The sequence below is a fragment of the Chlorocebus sabaeus genome, chromosome 5 (genome assembly GCF_047675955.1).
Source record: "Chlorocebus sabaeus isolate Y175 chromosome 5, mChlSab1.0.hap1, whole genome shotgun sequence".
Lineage (NCBI taxonomy): Eukaryota > Metazoa > Chordata > Mammalia > Primates > Cercopithecidae > Chlorocebus > Chlorocebus sabaeus.
Genome location: NC_132908.1, coordinates 71,955,311 through 71,979,162, shown reverse-complemented (window position 1 = coordinate 71,979,162; position 23,852 = coordinate 71,955,311). Strand labels below are relative to the sequence as shown.

General features: G+C 44.1%; 1 protein-coding gene across 3 annotated transcripts in view; it reads left to right on the top strand.

Moving 5' to 3' along the window:
* The window catches only part of CFDP1 (craniofacial development protein 1), a 142,060-nt gene that overhangs the window by 115,059 nt on the left and 3,149 nt on the right, over nucleotides 1–23,852 (top strand). For 2 of the 3 annotated variants that reach the window (XM_007994088.3, XM_038008259.2), the window contains one exon: nucleotides 16,009–16,167. The exons of the other annotated variant lie outside the window; for it this stretch is intronic. In XM_007994088.3, the coding sequence (XP_007992279.1) occupies nucleotides 16,009–16,167 (159 nt within the window). The remainder of the gene's footprint in view (nucleotides 1–16,008; nucleotides 16,168–23,852) is intronic. 3 annotated transcript variants of the gene reach the window in all.

Below are 23,852 nucleotides of genomic sequence, written 5' to 3'. Positions count from 1 at the left end.
AGATACTTACCATTGTGTTACAGTTGCCTACCGTACTTAGTACAGTAACATGCTATACAGATTTGTAGCCTAGGAGCAATCAACTTTACCATACAATGTAAGCGTGTAGTAAGCTATACTATCTAGGTTTGTATAAGTACACTCTATGATGTTGGCACAGCAATGAAGTCACCTAACACATTTCTCAGAACACAAGCAACACATGACTATAAATAAAAATTGATTAAGCAGAAGGGACAGGTTTCTACACTGACTGCAAAGCCACTGTACCCAAGTGCTTTAAAAACACAGATCCGAAATACTGTTGGTGATATCTGGGACTTCACTTTTCAAGCAATGCTCAGATATTCTAATATTCCTGTGTAAAGATTAGATTTCTGATTCTTCTTACAAAATGTATGCATGACCATCATGTAGAAAACAAATTAGGAAAGTTTAAATGTGTTTCCTGTAGGAGGCTGTGATAGATACCAATTGAGAGATGTGTTGTTTCTTCTGGATGCTTATATATAATCTTAAATTTATGGTTTAAACAGGGGTGTCCAAGGGAGAAAATAAGACCAGTCATGGGTTCTTAGTTTCTATATCTGGGTGAGCCAATAAAGCCCCTTCCTCACCCCTCTTTTCCGCTTATCACTACAGACAGAAACTAAAAAACATGGCTTCAGGCTGCTAAAAGCCCAAAACAGTAACAACAGAATAAGGCAAGTTGGACAAGGTTGGTTTAAAGTATTGCCTGAGAGATAGGTAAATCTGTTGAAGCAGAAAGTAGTAGTTGCCAAGAATTGGTTGGGGGAATGAAGAGTAACTGCTACTGGATATAAGGGGCTTTTTGGCATTAGTGACAATTTTCTAAAATGAGATTGTGGTAATGAATATACTAAAAACTACTGAGTTGTACCATTTTAAATAGGTGAAATCTTTAGAATGTAGATTACATCTCAGTAAAGCTATTATAAAAGTATTAGCCAGACTGGGCGCTGTGGCTCACACCTGTAATTCCAGCACTTCGGGATGCCGAGGTAGGATGATCCCTTGAGCCCAGGAGTTCAGGATCAGCCTGAGCAACATAGTGAGACCTTGTCTTATAATAATAATAATAATAAATTAAAATATTAAAGTATTAGCTGCTAGCTGAGTGAGGCATGATGACATGTGCCTGTGAGTACCAGCTACTCAGGAAGCTGAGGCAGGAGGATGACATGAGCCCAGGAGTTCAAAACCAGCAAGATCCCATCTCTTAAAAAAAAAATGCTAGCTGAGAATAAGAAATAATAAGTCATCAGATTTTCCAGCATTCTTCCAGAGTACAAGTAAATTTAGTAGCTTATATTTAGGTTCTTGTTTCTCTTCATTCTTAGAGGGAACTCTTCCTTGGTGTGACTGAGGTCATGTTTTTGGATTTTGTTCTTTTATTTGCATGAGTCTCCCTCCTTTCAGTTGTTTCATTCACATGAGACCATCAGTGTCCCATATTCTGAGCCCCGTTCCTTCATCAGAACACTGAGAACAATGAACACGCTCATGCAATCCTTGCAGAGTTACCAGCTGAGCCTCTCTGTGACTGGAAGGCCATAACAAAGCCACTGGTCCCCCAGGAGAGGGTGTTAGTCACACAGTCTCACAGTTTGGGGTGAGGAGCGCCAGGTCAGAGGCCTTGCTCTCACAGCAGGGAGATCGTGATGCCAAGTTTCCCAAAGCAAATGAATAATACATAGGGAAGAATCAAAGAATAGAAGGCTCTGCCCTACTTTCGTTGATTGCACTTGATTTTTTTTTCTTTTTTTAACTAGTATTCCTTCAGTCTATGCTGGCAGAGCCAGCCAGCTTTGTTTCAACAGACCTTCGTCTGCCAGCCAGTGCACGCTAAAGCATCTCTTTCAGACTTTTTGGCCTTCAATCATAGTTATACGTTTTACATTATGATCCAGTGTGAGTCATGGTCACATAAAAGCGCATGCTCCAAGGGGTTCTCAGAATGCAAAGAAACTGGACTTGTTCAAGGGTTTGTACATCACCTAGCAGTAGGGATTGGTGACATGAACCTTGGAGGACAAACTACATTTCTGAATGAAAAGGCTGTTTTAGCAACCTCTGGCTAGCAGATTAAGGAAAGAAACTCTACTTACTGTTTTTTCTTGCTCTAGAGATGGAGGATGGGAATTCTTTTTGATGGTCAGTGATGCCATGGGTAAAAATCTTTCATTTGTTAAAGAGAAACAATGTTGTGGTTTACAGATGGCTCAGCTGTGGTTGGCATCTATGAAAACCATTTCCTGTATGCAGTAAAAAGAAAGTTTTCTGCTTTCAGTATCAAACTACGTGAGAACGAATATTTCTTTGTTGAAATCCCTTGCATTGCCTTAGCAAAGTGACACTTAATGCTCATGCTTAAGTAACCCCATTCTTGTGATCACCCTTGTATAGATTGCTTCCTAAGGGCTCTTTAAATCCTGGGTTGTGAGGGGTGGCACCACAGGGGGAACGCTGATGATGCCGTATCCCAGCTTTGTAAGGAGAGGTGGGAGCTGCCTCTGGAGGAAGAGAGGCAGGTTGGGATCTGAGCCTCATAAAGTTTCCCATTGATGTTAGTAGAATTGTGGCCTGTAGGAAGCCAGAGATGCTACCCTGGCAACTGAATGAGCAAGTGATGTTGTGGATGCCACTGAGAAAATAGATTTGGGAGTCAGGACCCTAGCAGGAGTGCCAAGTGCTGAAAAATGACCTTCACCACTTCAGCCTCCTGTGATGCAAGGACCATAAAGCACGCTCCCCTCCAACCCCAGACGTAACTTTGAGGTGTCAAGAATCACAGCTGTGTCCAATGTCTGTCTGTCGTCCTCATTTGGAATTTTGCATGCTTATTTAGTAGCAGTGAGAAGTTTGGGGCTGGGCATGGCGGCTCACACCTGTAATCCCAGCACTTTGGGAGGCCGAGGTAGGCAGATCACAAGGTCAAGAGATTGAGACCATCCTGGCCAACATGGTGAAACCCAGTCTCTACTAAAAATACAAAAATTAGCTGGGCATGGTGGCATGTGCCTGTAGTCCCAGCTACTCGGGGGTCTGAGGCAGGAGAATCGCTTGAACCTGGGAGGCAGAGGTTGCAGTGAGCCGAGATCGCGCCACTGCACTCCAGTTTGGCAACAGAGACTTCATCTCAAAAAAATAAATAAGTAAGTTTGGTATTGAGAGGGAGTAATTTTGCAAAATGTGTTCAGCTCATATGAGTTTCATTTAAAACCGTGTGCTTAATGTGCCTACTCATTTCTAGAAAGGGGCAGGCATGGCTCGTTTTAAGAGAGGTGTCTATGATGTAAGGAACTATTTCTGATTTGACTGAGGACACCCCTGTATCCTGAAACTTTAGCCTGGTCTCAACCTGAGAGGTGCCCAAGAATTGAAAATTTATGTTAACACCCTCAGGTTTCGTTATGAAGAGACAGAGACTTGCATCCGTGGGAGAAAAAAGAAAGCTGAATGTCTAAAAGCAGGATGCTGATGTTTAAGAAAGCATGCCAACTCCCTAATCAGCAGTCAGCCAAACAACCCACCACTGAGGCACATTGATCCTCTGCCCAGTGCTTTGTCTGTCCTGTTGACTTAGTTGGAGAGATGTGCTATTTGCCTGGCCGTGTTGTCCCTGATGGGAACGATCAGGGGAGTGTTCATGAGAATGTGTGGCTCCAGACCGGCACAGACCAGTCACAGTCACAGCACAGCACAGCACAGTTCTCCTTGAAAGGGGTCATTGACTTTTTTTTTTTTTTTTTTTTTTTGGTGATACGGAGTCTTGCTCTGTTGCCCAGGCTGGGGTGCAGTGGCGCACTGGAGTGCAGTGGCACAATCTTGGCTCACTGCAACCTCTGCCTCCCAGGTTCAAGCAATTATCCTGCCTCAGCCTCCTGAGTAACTGGGATTACAGGCGTGCACCACCATGCTTGACTAAGTTTTTGTATTTTTTTAGTAGAGACAAGGAATCTCACCATGTTGGCCAGCCTGGTCTCCAACTCCTGAACTTAGGTAATCCGCCCACCTCGGCCTCCCAAAGTACTGGGATTAAGGGGTGAGCCACCACACCTGGCCAGGCCATTGACTTTTAATGCCAGATGCTCACTATGCCTCAGCTTTTTTTGGCCTCTGCAGCTGTAACTGGTGGTAGCCCATATGGAACCAGTATCTGGAAAATAAGCTGTGTTTTCCTCTGTTGAGCTCCCAGGGTTCTGCATAAAGAAAGATGTCATTATGGTCTTTGTTAGAAGCTGTATTTAATAATTCCTTTAAAATTGTGTCTCAGAAATGTAAATTGTCTGTATTGGTCAGTAAATTATTCTCCCCAGCTGTGTCTAATCATACAAATTAAAGCGACAGCAGTTTGCAGCTCAGGGGCAAAGCATCTCCTCCCCAGGCAGAATCTAGTTTCCATTACACTCAACATTTCCTCCTTGGAGAGCCCCCTGGCCTTCTTTACTCCCACACTGCTGTGAAATGGTGGAGTGTCCTTCTCTGCTTTGCCAGGACTCCCCCACCATGGAGTGGTTCAAAGAAGGAAATTGCTAGAGCAGAGGCGGGAAGGGCTTGCAGCATTATCTCTTTCCCGGGGAGGAGATGAAACCACATTTGAGTGGACAAAGGGGAAGGGAAATTCAGAAGTATTATTTCCTTAGAGGTCTGGCGGCAGGTCAGAAGAGGTTTTCTTTGCTGCTGACTTCATGTCATTTAACCCTCATGCGTACCAGGCACCAGGCCATGAGAAGAGTCTCCACTCATCTAGGTGAGGGCCTCCATATTGACCAGAGAGGCCTCTGTCCTCGCCACTTGCCTGTCCAATCTAGGACTCTGCTGAAGATCCCATAGCCCTTTGCCTTTTCTCTAGTTAACTGCTCTTTTACTTTTTAAAGACTTTTTTACAGCTAGAGCTTTACTCTCCTTTGGGGATTTCCTGAATATTTGTATATTTGTCCTTCAAATAGGACTTTTTTTTTTTTTTTTTTTTTTTTTTTTTTTTGAGACAGGGTCTCATCCTGTTACCCAGTCTGGAGTGCAGTGGCACAATAACAGCTTACTTCAGTCTCGAACTCCTAGGCTCAAGCGATCCTCCCTCCCTGGCCTCCCAAAGTGCTCGAATTATAGGTGTGAGCCAGCACACTGCCTGGCCTTTCAAATAGGATTCTTTACTATTAATTCACTCTAGTCTGTCTGTAGACATAACCAAAGACGTTATAGAGTGAGGCGTAAGAAGTAAGAAGCGGTCAGAACTTCCTGAACTTCCTGAGGGTATTATCCCACATATTTTACATGAATTACAAATTAATTACAGAGGGAAAATATACCTTTACAAGTGAGAGTTCTGGCAGTCAGAACCTTACCAAAGGGATCACACTTGGCATCGCCAGGATGGGCTGACCTGACACTAGTGCCCCTGATGATAGTTCAGTAAGAAGTACCCAACCTCATCTTTTTAGCATCCTTGGCAAAAATATTTAACCTGAATCTGGTCATAGGAAACAGATAAATCCAATGAGCAACATTCTGTAGGTCAACCAGACTGGACTCTTAAAAATGAACAAGACACCGAAGACCAAAAATCAAAACAACAAAACCAAAGGCAAGAGACTGCTAGATTACAAGATTAAAAGAGACTAAAGAAACTTTCAAATGTGATGCATGATGGGAGAGAATGGGGAGCAACTGACAAGGCCATTTTGGGAGGTGCGTTGAAGGAAATTTGAACCTGGACTTTATATTGGACTATATATTGTGTCATTATATCAATGTTAAATTTTTTGGGTGTATGTTGGAAAGTGTCCTTGGGGGAGACATGCTAAAGTGTGTAGAGGTGAAGTGATGCAATGACTGTACACAGCCACAAAAAAGTAAATTTAGAAAGAAAAGTTATATATGGCAAAATGTTAACAATTGAATCTAAGTGAGGCATGTTTAGATAAATAGTGGTTCTGTTTTCAACTTTTCTTTCAGTTTGACATTTTTCAAACTATAAAGTTGGAGGAAATTTCGTACCAGACCATACTGGAATTCCTCACCAGACCATAATGAAATTCTTGTACATAACCCTTCCGAGTTACCACCTTAAGGTTACAAAAACAAAGGAGAAAAAGCAAGAGCCAGCCTCAAAGCTGATTAATGCCAGCACCCATTTCTCATTATTGAATATCATTATTATAAATTGCTCTGCTAGGAAACTCTTCTTCTTTTTTTTTTTTTTTTTTTGAGATAGGGTCTCACTCTGTCACCCAGGCTGGTGTGTAGTGGCATGATCTCGGCTCACTGCAACCTCCGCCTCCCAGGCTCAAGCAATCCTCCCACCTCAGCACCCCAAGTAGCTGGGACTACAGGCACACACCATCACATCTGGCAAATTTTTTGTAGAGACGGGGTTTTGCCATGTCGCCTAGGCTAAAGCCTTTCTTTAGGTTGGCCAAACGATGGCCCAATTATGTGATGCTTTTGTGAGTCCAGGAAACACATTTTTGCTTTAATAACATTTTCCTGGTCGGGTATGGTGGCTCACACCTGTAATCTCTGCACTTTGGGAGGCTGAGGCAGGCGGATCACTTGAGGTTAGGAGATGAAGACCAGCTTGTCCAACATTGTGAAACCGCATCTCTACTAAAAATACAAAAGTTAGCCAGGCATGGTGGCAGGTGCTTGTAATCTCAGCTATGTGGGAGACTGAGGCAGGAGAATTGCTTGAACTCAGTAGGCAGAGGTGGCAGTGACCCGAGATTGTGCTACTGCACTCCAGCCTGGGTGACAGAGTGAGACTCCGTGTCAAAATAAAAATAAAAATTTCCTTTATTTCCTTTTATTTTTCCTGAATAATAAAAGATAAATTGAGCGTATAAATCCAGTACCTAGAGAAAGAGTAGTCATTTATCATTTTTCAAAACAGCTTATAGGTATAATTCCCATACTAGTCTACAGTTAAATGACTTTTAGTATATTTGCAGAATTGTGCATCACTACAACTTAGGACATATTCATTATTCCAGAAAGAAACCCTGCACCCCTTATTTGTCATTAGCTGTCAGCAACTACCACCCCCAACTCCTAACCCCATTTCTCCTTGACCCTGGCAACCCTTAAACTACTTTCTGTGTAGGTTTGTCTATTCTGGACATTTCATATAATGGAATCATACAATATATGGTCCTTTGTTCCTGGCTTCTCTCACTTAGCATAATGTTTTCATGGTCCATCCATGTTGTAGCATGTATTGGCACTTCCATGTATTGGTATTCCTTGTTGTAGCCCGTTAAGTAACTTATCTTACTGCCATTGAAGGTAGTTATTCACTTCCTTTTCTTTCTGTTCAAATAGACAAATGTAACAATGAACAAGGCCAGGTGCGATGGTTCACGCCTGTAATCTCTGCACTTTGGGAGGCTGAGGCGGGCGGATCACCTGAAGTTGGGCGTTCGAGACCAGCCTGACCAACATGGTGAAACCCCATCTCTATTAAAAATGCAAAAATTAGCCAGGGGTGGTAGCAGGCACCTGTAACCCCAGCTACTCCGGAGGCTGAGGCAGGAGAATTGCTTGAACCCCGGCGGCAGAGGTTGCAGTGAGCCAAGAGCATGCCACTGCACTCTAGCTCAGGCAACAGAGCAGGGCTCTGTCTCAAAAAAACCCAAAAAACAAACAAAAACTAACACTCATTTGACTTTAAGACATCTCATTTGCTTTGGTTAGGGGCAGCAACTCAAACTTTCAATGTGAGATTCTCTGTGGAATTTCTTTTATGTAATTCAAGGGAATACATGCAAAGAGAGAAGACAGCTTGATGATATTTTGCTTTCTGAAGAACTAAGGCATGTTTCACCATATAACTTCCCTCAGAGGCAAGAGTGGAATGAATACTCGCACACATTAAAACTCACATGCCAACTGGGCACGGAGGGAGGCTCACGTCTGTAATCCCAGCACCATGGGAGGCCCAAGCGGGCAGATCACTTGAGGCCGGGCCTCATGGCGACCAGCCTGGCCAACATGGTGAAACCCTATCACTACTAAAAATACATAAATTAGCTGGGTGTGATGGTGGGTGCCTGTAATCCCAGCTATCAGGAGGCTGAGGCAGAGAATCGCTTGAACCCAGGAGGCAGAGGCTGTAGTGAGCCGAGATCATGCCACTGCACTTCAGCCTGGATGACAGAGTGAGACCCTGTCTCAAAAAAAAACAAAAAAACTCTCACATGCTTACCTGGTAGCACAAGTTCTTTTACATCTTCCTGCAGCATTTCTCTCTGCATTATATGCGTGAACCAAGCATCACAGATGTTTTACATGCACCAAGGAAAGGGTGTGGAAGAGGATCTGCACTTTCCTAACACTTATCAAATGTAGAGCTTCTCTGAAAAGTCTGAAATAAACAGAGTAATAAACACAAACAACACATTACTGCTTGTAGCAAGAGACCCAAAGCCACCGAGTTGGTTGGTTGCAGTGGAACAATAGACCAGTAAAGGACTGTTCTTCATAGAGAAGAATGTTAGCTTTCTCTTGGTCCTTGTACTGAGACTGCCCAGCAGGTCAGTTAGCTTGTCCCAGAGAAAAGGTCCATTTCAGTGTCCCTTGAGAGCCCCAATCCCCATCTGACATTCTCAAAATGAATGCCCTTGATTATAAGAGAGACTAGGAGTCTGTGCATTTAGAGTACCTTTACTGCTTTTGGGAAAACAGTCCTTGTCTTAGTAATTACAAACGGATGGTGGTATCTTATATAGGAAGAGCTCTTCATTTAAATAGAACCAAAGTCAGCTAAAATTTCTTAGTTCTCCCTGGCAGTCAGCTGAGAGGCCAGAACAGGGCAAAACACACCTCAGCTCAATAACACGTGGAAGGAAGGGTTGGCAAGGGCTTTCTGTAATATGTTTCAGGAGATACTAGAATTCAGGACTTCTGTCACTAAAATAGGTATGTTTCAGGCACACGTTATAAAGACGTAGAGCAGCTGAAATCAAATCAGACAAATGTAAGTGCCCTTCATTATTGGCTTAGCAAAGAACAATAGAACTGAGGAATAAATCATTTTCTATTTGTATAAAAACAGTAAAGCTGTTGCTATTTGCCAGCTTTTCTTTTTGCCTTTTGCTGATAGATGGCACTTTTTTTACTGGCACTGTTATCAACTTTATTAATAGATTTAAAAGTACTGACAATTTTTCAAGCCATAAGAGGTTTAAAATCTTTGGAACTTGTCATACTTCTGGTTTTCTGCTTTCCTGAGGCCGTTGGCCTGTAGAGTACTGTCAATACAGTGTTGAGAAGTGAACAGGAGTTAAACTAGCTCCCTAATATGCCATCAGTGGCTTCTAAGTCCATTTCCTTGAGTGGTCTAATCTTGGGCTTTGGGGAGATTACTTAGAGATTTATACAGGTGGGTAGTGAAATTTGCCCAGGGTTGAGTTGTACTTTTTAGTCTTATGGATTTTAGCTAATTCCAGAGAAAATGTGAAAGAGAAACCTTGGTTCCAGACAGACAACCCTCAACGAAGAATTAGCTTCGTAAGCTTGCTTTCTTCCTGTTTCTCAGAGAGTCCCAGGCCAGTGTCAGACCTTCCATGACTCTGGACAATATTAATAGTTCATGAATGAGCTACAGGAAGATTCATTCCTGATGGGTGCAGTGGTGTGAGCCTATAGTCCCAGCTACTTAGTAAGCTGAGGCAGGAAGATTGCTTGAGCCCAGGAGTTTGGGGCCAGTCTGGGCAACATAGCAAGACTCTATTTCTTAAAAAAAAAAAAAAATTGTAAAGGTCCATTCCTACATTGTAAGCAGATGACAAATACTAGGGAAACTGCGTATCTCTGCCAAAGAATTTTTGTTCCAAATAAGTTACATTTTAGTGATTATCCAGGGTATTAGATAGAAGGCATAGACTTAATCCAGCCTTCACTTGTTGAAGTTTAGAGTAAAGGTCAGTGGTGCTTCTGTACACGTGTTAACCCTACCCTTGCGGTCCACTTTTGGTACTGGTCTGTCAGTTCAAGTGTAGTGTTGAATATTTTGTTATGAGAAAAAAAGTGTTTGGGTAAGTCCATTGTCAAATTATGGGGATTTAGTCCATTAAAAATGTAATAGATTGGACATAGTGGTTCACACCTGTAATCCCAGCACTTTGAGAGGCCAAAGTGGGATGATTGAGGCCAGGAGTTCAAGACCAGCCTGGGCAAAATAGCAAGATCGCTGTCTGTACAAAAATGTTTTTTAAATTATCTGGGTTTGGTGACATATGTGTATAGTCCCAGCTACTTGGACTTAAATCTAGCACCAAGCAAGGCAGAAAAGACAGTAGTCTGGGCATCAAGAGCACTGAGTACTAATCCCAAGTCTCCTGCTATAAACTTGGGCAGGTTTCTTAACCTTTTGGAGTTTAGTTGACTGATCTATAAAATAAGGAGGTTGGACTAAACATCCCTTCAGCTCTTCTTCTTTTGTGCCCTCATAATATGTGGTTACAGTTTGCCTGTATGTTGATCTGTCCTCCACTGGATTTTTGTTTTGAAGCCGAAAATTAAGCTTTATATATTTTTATATCCCCATTCTGAGCACAGTGTCTGGTAGAGAGTAAGTTCTCAGTAATCTCTGTTGGATAAATACAATGAATGAAAGACTCTGAATTCCTTTCCAAACCTACAATTCTATTCTGTGAGATGGCTGGGTACCTGGGGATGATTTTAAAGATCACCAGGAAAGATCTTCCTACCGTCCTTCACAAACAGTTGGTAAGCCCTGTCAGCCTTTCCACTTGGCAAGTTACTCTCCCAGCTCCTTTCCACTGCCTCTTTTAAGCAAACAGCAGGCATTGCTGAGGGTGGTCAGATAGAACAGTGCTCTTGCTACAAAATCAATCGGTTGGACAAATCCAAGTCCATGCTAATGGACATGGAACAAAGTAAACAAGTTACCATAATATCTCTGTGACAGACTCAACAGGATGAAGTTTATTGTTTAGTTACAATGACATTTTTGTTAAAATTACATTTATTTTGCTAAAGAGAAGCAGAGTAAGTTCTAGAAAATTATCATTATAAACTTTGAACCTAGAAAGGAAAAACATGACTTGTCATTTTACATTCTGTGTCTCTTTTACTTTTCTTAGTTTCTTAATCAAGGTCTTGGTTGGTGTCTGGTGTTATGGTAGGTCTTGGTCTGGCATGGTGGGAAGGGAGTTAAAGATAATTGCTGATTGATGGATAACTGAACAAAATACGCAAGAAAGATAAGCTTGGAAAATAAGTGTCTCTTTCACCAGTATGAGCTGCACTCAGCCACGCTCTCTTACGGCATGGAAGCTGGCTGGTGAAAGCAAAGGCCACATTCCTTGAACAGGATTAGTCTTTACATCAAATTTATGGTAGTAAGGTCAACAAAGTCTCGTTATGTTCAGGAGGAGGTGGTTGCAATGTCATTGTGACATTGGAAACATCTTGGTAATAACATTCCAGAGTCCCTCAGCATAACATTCGGGATGTAATCTGGGTGAGCAAGTGCATGGTGCATTTCTTTGAACTTTGACTTGCAACAGGTGGGTGAGGAGTCTCTTGACTCAATGAAGTACCGTCGTCTGAAGGGTGGTCTGTTAAAGTACTTTCTGGCAGTACTTTGCCCTACGGCTTAGGATCCAGAACAAAGAAACCAGTGGTTCTGTTGGTCTGGAACTGGATTGGTTCTTGATGAAAACAAATCTACAAGGGAATTCTGACTTCCCCATTCCAATATACACAGCTGCCAGATGCCTGGAGAGCCAGTGCTGGTTTGTCCCCTGCTAGCCACAGTTCCCAGAGGTTAAGTACGTGGCTGAAGTAGGTTTTCCTGTGTTCTTTCTCAGAGTAAGGTCAGCGGCCTCTGCCCAGAGACTGATTCTCTCCTGCCTTGGCTTCCTGAAAGCCTGGTTGATGTACCTTTGTGGCAGAGAAAGGGGCAAGGTCATAGTAAATCTGCCTTTCTGAAAGCTGTGCTGAAATGACGCCAGGATTAGGACACTGAAACCCCTGTCAGGGTGGGAGGGTGAGTGGGAGGGCTCAGAACCTTGAGGGAGCCCACACACCAGGTTCTAGGAAGAAGCTGCTGGTCTCCTGGTTATGATGAGCCCCCCTGTGTGTCCTGGCTGCTGCTATCAGTGTGTCATTCATTTTGAGTTAGCCTCAAATAAAAGACATATCATTTTGCTTTAGAGACTAGCACATTAGGACATCTTACACCATGTTGATGACCCAGTGAAAGGAGAGCTGGAAGCCTTCCCCAAAAGCATAACAGCACAGTTGACATTTTACTGATGTTTTATGGTGAGCAAGCCAAAGGGGTATTATGGTTTTTTTCCTTTCTGGAAACCTTCTCACTGCTGTGCATCAAAAAATCAAGTTTCTCATAGATTTCTCAAAGTAATTCGTCAAAAAGATGGCCTAACCCAGGAATACCACTGGAGCTGTAGGCTGAATGGGAGAGGTGGCATACATAGCCTGTGGTGCTGCCCAAATTAAATGGCAAACTCTGGGCTGTTGAGAGCTGATGGAAGAATAAAAGTGAATTTCTCCCTGTAAAATCTTCAGTGTAGAAGTGCTCTAAAAAACATTTTGTTCTACAAAGATCTGATTCTCTTCCATGAATTGGTTCTGTAATCCAGGTGACATGGTTGACTTTATTGAGTGCTCATTGTTCACAGAACTCTGTCAATGGTTAGAGAGGTTTGGAGACCCAGGAACTTAAATAGCCACAGAAAGATAAAGACTACACGAGGAAAATAATTTTTCTCCTAACAGCCTTAGTTAGATTCCCCTCAAAGCAGAACGTAAGACAAGGATTTTAAGTGCAGAGAGTTTATTTGGGAAATGATCCCAGGCAGCAGGTGTGAGTGGTGGAAAGAATGAGATAAGGAAGAAGGAAAAGTTAATATAAGAGTACAATTCCAAGGCCACAAGGACTTGATGGCACGAGAATTTCTGAGAAGCATTCAGGGCACCTCCTACAACTACCTTGTGAGGGGTAGGAGGCTGGCCATTTAACCACCAGCTTTTGTGTTCCTTCTGGCTAGCCCCAATGGCTTGAGCTCCACCACCTGTCCAGGCAGTACTTGTGGCATGCAGGCAGGCTCAGAGGAGATCCTGCAGCCAGAAATGGAAAGCCTTCAGGCATGTGCTTTTGGTGGTGTTGTCAACAGTCAATGAACCTGCACTTGCCCAGAACCGTCTAGTACAGCTGCAGCTGAAATAAGAGTTCACAAGCATCTAAAGAAAAATCAGTGTTCCCATATGAAAAGAACTGGTGTGATAGAAATACCAACAGGGGCACCTAACCCAGAGATTAGGGAAGGCTTCCTGGAGGAAGTGGTTTTAAAGCTGAGATAAGGCTTGATATGGTGGCTCATGCCTATAATCCCAGTATTTCGGGAGACCAAGGCAGGAGGATTGCTTGAGTCCAAGAGTTTGAGACCAGCCTTGGGCAACATAGCAAGACCCTATCTCTAGAAAACAAAAAAATTAGTTGAACGTGGTGTCACACACCAGTAGTCTCAGCAACTCAGGAGGCTGAGGTGGGAGGATCACTTGACCCAGGGAGGTTGAGGCTGTAGTGAGCTGTGATTTCACTGCTGTACTCCAGCCTGGGTAACAGAGTGAGAACCTGTCTCTAAAAGAGTAAATACATAAAAATTTATTTTAATTATTATATTTTTAAAAAGGGTCAATGGGCCTGGCCTCAGTGGCTCACACCTGTAATCCCAGCACTTTGGGAGGCCAAGGTGGGCAGATCACCCGAGGTCAGGAGTTTGAGACCAGCCTGCCCAACATGGCAAAACCCTGTCTATTAAAAATCAAAAAATTAGCCAGGCGTAGTGGAGGGCACCTGTAATCCCAGCTACTTGGGAGGCTGAGGCAGGAGAATCGCTTGAACCCGGGAGGTGGAGGTTGCAGTGAGCTGAGATCATGCCACTGCATTCCAGCCTGGGCAACAAGAAAGAAACTCCATCTCAAAAAATAAAAATAAAATAAAAAGGAGTCAGTGAAGAGACATTTAAGCAGAAAGACATGATAAGCTTTGTGTTTTGGAATATTCAGTCTAATTACAGCATGTCAGTAGATACCAGGATAGGACCACTGAGTGAGGATGGGGAAAAACAGGTTAGGGAGACCAGTAAAGAGGCTCTTTAGTTATCCAGGTGATATAAGAATGAGAAGTCGGGCAGTAGCAGTAAGGAAGATGAGAAGGAAAAAGATTTGAGACACAGTAAGTTTCCATATCCCCACTCATGGTCCATTCTTGGTAAAATGGTGAAAGAGAAAGAGTGTGTGTGTGTGCGCACGCGTGACGTTGTAGGAGTTGAGTTGTCTAGAAAACAGCGCTTAGAAGATATGAATTGAAAGCTCATAAAGAGCTATTGGAGTGCCCTTAAGCAAACTGGGAAGTAAAGTAACTAAAGAGAAAATCTCTCCAGTCACTTCTCATCTGGAGGTGAGATAGTGCAGTGCAGACTGAGAGTCGGGAGAGGTCTTGCTTTGTCCCGGATCTGTGTTGTCTATTGCTTTGACCCGTGTTTTTTCATTTAACCTCTCTGAACTTTGTTTATTTGTCCAACTTAATACAAAGATGATGAAGCTTGCCCAGCCTATTCTGAGTTGATCTTAAGCTCAGCATGTACTGGGGTGTGACCCAAACAGGGAAGCTGACATCCTCTCTACTAAAGTTAATAGAATGAGAATGCTTAGGGTCATTGTTCAGTCCCAGCAGTCTGGTGTTCAGTGTGGACGTTGGCCTGTTGGCTCACCCCAGGCACAGTGGGTGAGTGGTTGTTCACCGTGCTGTGTGGCAGGGATGTGGGGTTTTGGAATGGGTTAGGGTGATACTAGGTTATTTCAAAGGTGATCCCTTCCAACTCTGAGACTGGGTCCTGTGTCACAGGCCTTAGTAAGAGTTAGATGAGATCATGGCTACAAAAGCACTTGGAGAACAAACATTCTAGACAAGTAAAGGTATTATTATCAGTAGACCATTTGACATTAGCTCATAGTTTTTAAATGTTTAACTTTCTTGCATATCCCCATGAGGCAGAAAATAACTTCCAAGTTCCTACATGCTGGTAGATGATTTTGTTTCATTTCATAAAGAGACCAAACCTTCCCTCATACCATCTTCTTAACTGCATTTTGCTTTTCTTACATTATCTCATATGTTTAACAATGACTGGAAATATTTGACTTGCCAAGACTTGAATTTGGGCATCTGGGGTTTCTCCCACTGTCCATGATAGCATCACCAGCAAGTGGAGCACAGGCTGTACATTCCGCATGTGAGCTTTCAGAGTGAGGAATGTTCTCCACCTCCTGGGAAAAACCAGGGCCCAATTCACAGGAGTTGAAAGGAAACTGATTTTAGAATCCTTTTACAGTACTGTGACTTTTCACTCATCAGTGTTGGGAACTGGTTCTCTTTCTGTTAAAAGAATCCCCTGGGGCTTTAAGTTTAAACGATGACAGTGACTCAGAGTGGCTCATGCTTATTGCACCTTGACGCTGTGCCAAGTGCAATTTTAGCCCTTTACATGTAAGATACACCACAGCCTGTGAGTAAGCATTCGCTTTGTAGATTAGGAAACCAAGGAACATGCAGTAAATAACTAGCCTAGAGTCGCACAGTTAAGCTGGAAGTTGGACCTTGGCATGTGACTCCAAAGTCCTGCCTGAAGTGCTGCTCCTCCCCTCCTTGCAAGCAGAGACCTGCCACACAGAGCCCACAGAAGTCTGAAGGAGGCAGGATTTCCTGTTCGCAGCTCAGGAGAGCAGACAGTGGTGTTAAGCAGGAAAAGCACATTAGAATTCCAGTTTACTTACAGTGCTCTCCACACCAGGAAGGAAATGCCCCAAATATGAACATGACTTCCGCTAAGATAAATGGCTCCAATCTAGGGGATTCCCATGTGCAGCAGAAAAAGTGTTAATCTAGAGATCAGAGTTTTTACCTGCTACCTCTTTCATATTTTGTTTCCTTAGGTTAAAAAGATCAAGTGGCATGAGCAACCTTTTGGGGAAAATTGGTGCCAAGAAACAGAAAATGAGCACCCTCGAGAAGTCCAAACTGGACTGGGAGAGCTTCAAGGAGGAAGAGGGGATTGGTGAAGAACTGGCCATCCATAATCGAGGGAAAGAGGGGTAAGAAGGAGTAGGTTATATGCCTTGGAAAATCCTCAGAACCCTGAAATCAAATTATTTATTGGAGACAGACTGCCCACTGGAAGCAAGCAGGAGATTTTCATGATGGAACTAAAAATGTGAGCACTTTGGTTTGTCAGTAAGGCTCTGTTCCAGTGTGGGGCAGGACGTGTCACTGGGAAGGCCACTGCGGATGGAGGGAAGGCGGGGCTTGTGAGGAGTACTCTCAGGGCCAGTTACATCTGCCAAGCTGAATTTGCTGAATTACAGCTCCAGTGAACTATAAGTTGCCTAGTGGTTGGATCTGGCCCATGGTAGCAGCCTTGGCCTTATCTGAATCATTTGTCCTTCTGAGAAGCCAAACTAGTTCAAATCCTTCAAAAACAGAGCCAGTGGAGTGCCTAGATGTTGCATTATTGTGACTTCTTTTTTTTGTCTGTGTCATCATGGCCCAGGGTGGGGCTTTACCCTTGGCTATAGCCTGTGTGATAGGCCAGGCCCTCAGACAGCACCACAGGCCATCACTTGCACCTCTTTCTCTTCACTGTGGAATACAAAGAGGATGTTCATAACCTATGTATTCAGTTGTAAAAAGGGTCCTTTCCTTGTCATATTTGTCTTACTGGTGATTAAACAAAACATCAAGAAAGAAATGGTGGCCAGGCATGGTGGTTCACACCTGTAATCTCGGCACTTTGGGAGGCTGAGGCAGGCAGATCACTTGAGGTCAGGGGTTCGAGACCAGCTTGGCCAACATGGCAAAACCCCATCTCTACTAAAAATACAAGAATTAGCCAGGCATAGTGGTGCACGCTTGTAATCCCAGCTACTTGGGAGGCTGGGGCAGGAGGATCACTTGAACCTGGAAGGTACGGAGGTTGCAGTGAGCCAAGATTGAACCACTGTACTCCAGCCTGGGTGACAGAGCAAGACTCTGTCTCAAAAAAAAAGAAAGAAAGAAATGGTGTTCATAAGTACTTAGGGACCTCAGAAGGCACTAAGGAAGTTACCACAGAAGTGACTTCATGGCTCAAAATCAATAGTCCTCACCCCTAGCCATGAAAGGAAATGTTGAGTGTCGCACTCAGAGAGCCCTGGCTGCTCAGCAGCTCTGCCCCTCACCAGTAAGCTCTTCTCCAGCAGCATGCTGGACACCTCTGAGGCACAGCTCCGTCACCAATAAAATTGGGATAATGATACCATCCTCACTATGTGGTTGTGATGATCTCATGAGATAATACATGTATTGCTTACATATATGTAATATGCATAAAGCACTTTACGGAACACCTGTCACATAAAGGTTTGCATTAAGTCCAAGTCATTCAAGTTTTTTTTTTTAAGAGAGAGAGTCTCACTATGTTGCCCAGGCTGGTCTCAAACTTTTGGGCTCAGGCAATCCTCCTGCCTCGGCCTCCTATGGAGCTAGGACTACAGGGGCACATCCCTGCACCTAGCTCATTCAGGTTATTAATGATAGGCAAAGGATTTATTTTGGGAGGGGTCATATTTCTAAATTAGGCTTCGAGATTATCTAAATGAACCTGGAAGCTGACCAGTATTTTTATTTATTTATTTATTTATTTATTTATTTATTTATTTAGAGATGGAGTCTCACCCTGTCACCCAGGCTAGAGTGCAATGGCGCGATCTTGGCTCACTGCAACCTCCGCCTGCCGAGTTCAAGCAATTCTCCTGCCTCAGCCTCCCAAGTAACTGGTATTACAGACATGTGCCTCCATGCCTGCTAATTTTTGTATTTTTAGTAGATAGAGATGGGGTTTCACCATGTTGACCAGGCTGGTCTCGAACTCCTGACCTCATGATCCACCCACCTCGGCCTCCCAAAGTTCTGGGATTACAGGCATGAGCCACTGCGCCCAGCCCAAAAAAAAAAAAAAAAACATTTTAAACAGCTTCATGAGCTTGTTTAACTAGCAGACTTCTAGGTCAGTCTAAGCTGGAATGCTACAGGACAGGGAAAAGGAGCCAGAGTGATCAGGGGAAGGCTCCGGATAAAGTGCAGTGTTGTCTCTTCACGAGTGGCAGCTCTGACATGCGCCCCAAACCTCTCCATTCAGATTCAGCTCTAGTAACTTGCGGCTCCGTCCTGTTCTCCACTCTTGCCCAGTGATCTGAGACAGCAGAGGAACTATCAGTGTGTGCTACACATTATTGCTTTTCTGAATATTGATTATTTGAGTTGGACAGTGTTGACTCTGCTTGAGTTAATAGCGGTCTTAGAAAAGTAAAGAGTGCTGGGAGCAGTGGTTCACTCCTGCAGTCCCTGCACTTTGGGAGTCCAAGGCAGGAGGATTGCTTGAGCTCAGGACAAGCCTAGGCAACATAGCAAGACCTCGCCTCTACTAAAAATCCAAAACATTAGTTGGGTATGGTGCACACCTGTAGTCCCAGTTACTTGGGAGGCTGAGGTGTGAGGATCACTCACCTCCAGAAGATCGAGGCTGCAGTGAGCTGTAATCACACCAGTGCACTTCAGCCTGGGTGAAAGCGTGAGACTCTGTCCCAAAAAATAAAAATTTTCAATTAAAAAAAAGGTAAGGAGTGGTGCTGTTAAAGATAGGAAGAGTTAACAAAATGTAGACTAGAAGAGAAGACAAGATTAAAAATAACATCTGCCTAGTGAGAACTTTTCAGGAGGGGAAAGTCACATAACTGGGTTAGAGAACAACTAACTTATACTGTTCTCCTTTATGCTCTGCTTTCCCCTCCTTTGTTTGAGGCTTCTCCCCTCATTCACCCAGCCAGATTCCACAGATGTGACTACATGTTTTCAGTGCAGATCTACTGGCTCTGTGCTCTGCCTCAGCCCTTCTCATCTGCTTTCTTGAGTGCCCAGCCCCATACCTCCACTCACTCTCCTTTTCTGGCTCCTGCAGATGGATTAAGGGAGCCCAGCCCCTAGGCCAGTGAAGGCCAGTGAAGGGACTGGAGCTCTGTTCCTCACCTTGGCTGAGCATGAGAATCCTCTGGTGACATTTTCCAAAGTTCAGGTGACCACCTCTGTACACAGCTGCTGAATCAAGAGTCTAGAACAGGTAGGTCACAAATATCTGCATCTTTAAATTTTATTTCTCAGGTGATTCTCATGCACAGCCAAGGTTGAGAATCACAAGACCACAGGTTCAAAATTCTAGAGGCATAAGACAGGTGCAGTGACATGCACCCGTAGTCCCAGCTACTCACAGCACTCCAGCCTGGACAACAGAGAAAGACCCTGTCTCTTTACAAAAAAAAAAAAAAAAAAAAGACACAACGAAACTCTAATGTTGAGAAAAAAGAAACTTAAAGCAAGGAAATGAACACACAGACACAGGCTCTGGGCAGGCTGTCACCTGAGTGGGCTGCAGGTTTTTGGGGAAGAATTATACAGGCACCTCCTCAGGGCTCCAGCCTTCTACTTCTAACCAAGTCAGAGCCACGCGAGCACTTGTTTTATAATGATTCATTGCCCTTGCCCAGTTCATGCACTCTTCTGTATGTATGTTTTACAATAAGCAATTCAAATATTGGGTCTTCCCATACCATGGATACCAGCCCCATTTTCTTCATCTGTAAAGGAGAAACATTTTAATATACCTCTCATGATTATTGTGGGAATTACATAAGTAGAGGAAAGGCCGGGCATGTTTTTCAATAGGAGTCCTCTCCCTTTTCCATGAGTCCTGTGCTCACTTTTCTTTCTCCCACCTGCCATTACTGACCCCACCATACCTCAGGCCTTACTGGAAAACTAGATGCTTTATTCCTTTAAATTTCTTCTTGATGTGTTCCTGCCAACTCTTCAGGAATATTTTCCACAGTGGTGGGAAGCAGAGCTTGGTGGCATCTCCGCCCAGACTCCCTGGCTGGCTTTTCTTCCTTCCCTGGGCCTTTAAACTTGGAAAGTCCCAGGGCTGGGCCCTGGGCAGCCATCTCTTCCTCCCCAGGAAAGCTCACAAGTTGCAAGTTGCAGCTACCATTCTTAACTGAAGACTCAAAAAAAAAAAAAAAAAAAAAAAAAAGTATCCCCTGCTCTGACCATTCCACTAAGGTCCAGACTTACATTTCAGCTGTTAGTTGGACATCTCCTTCTGGTTGTCCAAGACACATCAAACTTAACTTTCAAAACCAAATACTTGCCTTCCCTCCATAAACAGAACCCTCACTCCTCAGAATTCTTAGAAAATGGCACATCACTGTGTACCCTACTGTTAAAAGAAAAACTTGGGGCCGAGCATGGTGGCTCACGCCTGTAATCCCAACACTTTGGGAGGCTGAGGCAGGCAGATCACCTGAGGTCAGGAGTTCGAGACCATCCTGGCCAACATAGTGAAACCCCGTCTCTACTGAAATACAAAAATTATTTTTTTTTGTATTTCATGCCACCGGGCATGGTGGTGGGCACCTGTAATTCCAGCTACTCGGGAGGCTGAGGCTGGGATTGCTTGAACCCAGGACGCAGAGGTGGCAATGAGCCGAGATCATGCCATTGCGCTCCAGCCTGGGCAACAAGAGCGAAACTCCGTCTCAAAAAAAAAAAAAGAAAAGAAAAACTTGGGCTTCATCCTTGATTTCCTGTCTTTCCACCAACATCCCACAATTCCAGTTGATGGTTTCATCACAAAATACTTCAGCTCATTTATATTCGTGCAGCCCCACTACCGCCACCCCAGTACAGGCCGCAGACATCTCCTCCGCTCCCTGCTTCTACCTCTGTACCCTTTCATCCATTCTCCACCCAGCAGCAGAAGCAGTCATTTAAAAATACCATTTTTCATCTCTTCCCTGCGGAACGCCCCCCGGTAGCCCTTCAAATCAGTGTTAGCCAGGCCCTTTTCGAGCTGTCCCCTGCCTACCTCTGTCCTCTTCTCCCCTAGCTCGCTGCAGGCCAGCCTCACTGTCTGTATGTAGTGCTCCTCCCCCGGGAGGCTCTGGTTTGTCATCCAGGGCTCTACACGGATGGCATTCTAGAGTAACCCCAACCCAAGGAACCCTCAGTCACATTACCCTGTTTGGTTTTCTCCGTGACATTTACTATCATCTGATGCATGTTGTCATGTTTTGTTCATCTATGGTAAGCCCCTGAGGGCAACATCTTGTTCCCTATTCTGTTACCAGCCCAGAGCAGGTGCTGCACCATGGCAGTGTCTAAACACCCATCCCACGAGCTAGCAGATAGTCATGGCTTTTGTTTGGCAGTCCAGTAGGATTAGAATTAACCTCCTAGAAAAGAAGAGCATAATACATCAGAATGATGCTTCCATCCAGGCGTCATTTCAGTAAGCGGAGATGGTTGAAGTCCCTGTGCTGGAGACAGTCATCTGTCCGGGAAAGAACTGCTGCTTTTCCTCTGAGCTCCAGACTCCCAGGGCCCAGTACAGCATTCCAGGATCAGAGTCAGCCCTGCAGTCCTGTAACCCATTACACAGGTATCTTGGTTGTGATCAGCAGCAGCAGCTTGGCATCTAGCAGTGCTAAGGCAGGGGCCGACTGACTTAGGGGGAGGAATCCATGCACAGAGAAGAGAAATACTGGCTAATGCCAGCTGCTGCTGTCTGACCAATCCATTGAAGTTACGATTGGAGACCAGGTGTTTTTGTGAGTTGGAGAGGCATGAAGGAGGGACTGGAGAAAATAATTTTCTTTCTCAAAAAAAATCTTTTTTCATGACCCCTCAGAGTTACTGTTTCAGAACCAGCACAACCTGGAGGTGATAGGGGAAGAAGGCAGTGGAGAAGAAACTTAATTAGAATCACCGCCCTTCCAGTCTAACCCTTGAGATGTTTGCAAGTTAAATCCTCCGGAAGTGGGGAGATGTACTATTGGGCAAACTGCTTCTTTCAATTGCATTTCTCAGGATAGCAAAGTCTGTATCTCTGTACATCATTCCCAGAGCTTTATTCTAGCCTCGGAGTGCTTCCATAGCCCATTGCTTTGTGGTGTTGGAAAATGCGTTTACCCACTTTTTGTCCTGTGTCTGTGCTGCCTTGAATGCTCACTTGGGGAACAGAATGCTAGCTTTGGGCAGCGTGATGGTAATGCAGCCTTAGTGTGTCCTTAGTGACTGCCTCAGGTTTCCCTACGCTTCCCTGTGCTCTCCCGTTTCCTGACCAGCGGTGCAGGAGGCATCTCAGGGACGTCAGCCAGGGTGACCACATCTGATCAGCACTCTGTTGGACCTTACCACCCTCAGAGGCCCTCTGTCCTCCTGCAGTGTGGGTGCCCAGATACAGGTTGAATATCCCTTATCTGAAATGCTTAGGACTGGAAGTGTTTTGGATTTCATACCTTTTTGAATTTTGTAATATTTGCTTTTACATCATCAGCAATCTTGGGGACGGGACCCAAGTCTAAACACAGAATTCATTTGTTTTATATGTACTTTATACACAAAGCCTGGAGGTAATTTTATGCAGTATTTTAAATAATTGTGTGCTTGAAACAAAGCTTGTGTACATTGAACCATCAGAAAGCAAAGGCATCAGGTGTGGAATTTTCCACTTGTGTCTTGTTAGTGCTTTAAAGGTTTCTGATTTCGGAGGAATTCAGATTTCAGATTTTTGGATTTGGGATGCTCACCTTGTACTGACATGTTCGCTAGTAGCATTTTCTACCCTTCTCTTTTCCTTTTCCATTTCTCCCTCCCTCTTCATTGGCCTAGATCTCAGGGAAATTGGTGGCAGATAAATAATTTGGGTTAGAAGATTCAAAAGATGTCAGAGCCTGTTGTGCCTAACCTGGTTCTAAAAGGAAAAACTAGAAAATCCCTTAGGTTCTTAGCATATTTTATTAAAGAAAGTGAAGAGCCTCTTAATTGGGCCACAGAAGGCAATGGGAGCAGAAAGGGATGATGCACCCCCCACCACTGGGCTTCCCTGTGGACTGGGCTGAGTCATGCTGGGCCCCCAAAAGGGCTGCTCACAGGCCAGAAAAGCACCTGGACATATCAAGAGCAAGAGCCATGATTCCCATTGCACTTGTCCTCAGGTGGGTCTGTTCTGGGGCCACGACCCACTTAAAGTGCATGAAAACGTCCTGAGTCTCAGTGGCCACCTTTGAGGAGGTGGCCTTCCTAATGAGCCCTTCCTCTTTTGGGGACATTTAGTCTCTCGGTCTCTGTTCCAGTTGCCCTGGGTTTTGAGGGTCTTGTAGAGGTAAAGTCAAGTCAGAAGAAATGTGAAGCAAGACCAGGCAGAATGACTCACGCCTGTAGTCCCAGCACTTCGGGAGGCTGAGGCGGGCAGATCACTTGAGGCCAGGAGTTCAAGACCAGCCTGACCAACATGGCAAAACCCCATCTCTACTAAAAATGCCAAAAAAAAAAAAAAAAAAAAAAAAAGAAGAAGAAACGGGAAGCAAGAACCCCAAGCCCGTGACAAATCCCATATCTGTTTTTTTGTTTTATTGTATACAAAGCACTTCTCACAGTTTCATTGTATTGCCAGAGGGTTATTGTAATTGTTATTCCTGTTTTACAGAGAAGGAAAAAAAAGGCACATAAAAATAAGTATCTTGCCCAAAGTCACACAAAAACTAAATGTCAGAGCTACTGTCATCCTTAGCACCTTTTCTGTCTCTTGGCAGTGGGAGAGTATATCAAGAGTTTTGTTCATGGTCAGCTCTTGGCAGTAAACCAAGGCCGTCACAGGCATCCTGTTAGCAGCTGCACATAGCTGTGAATT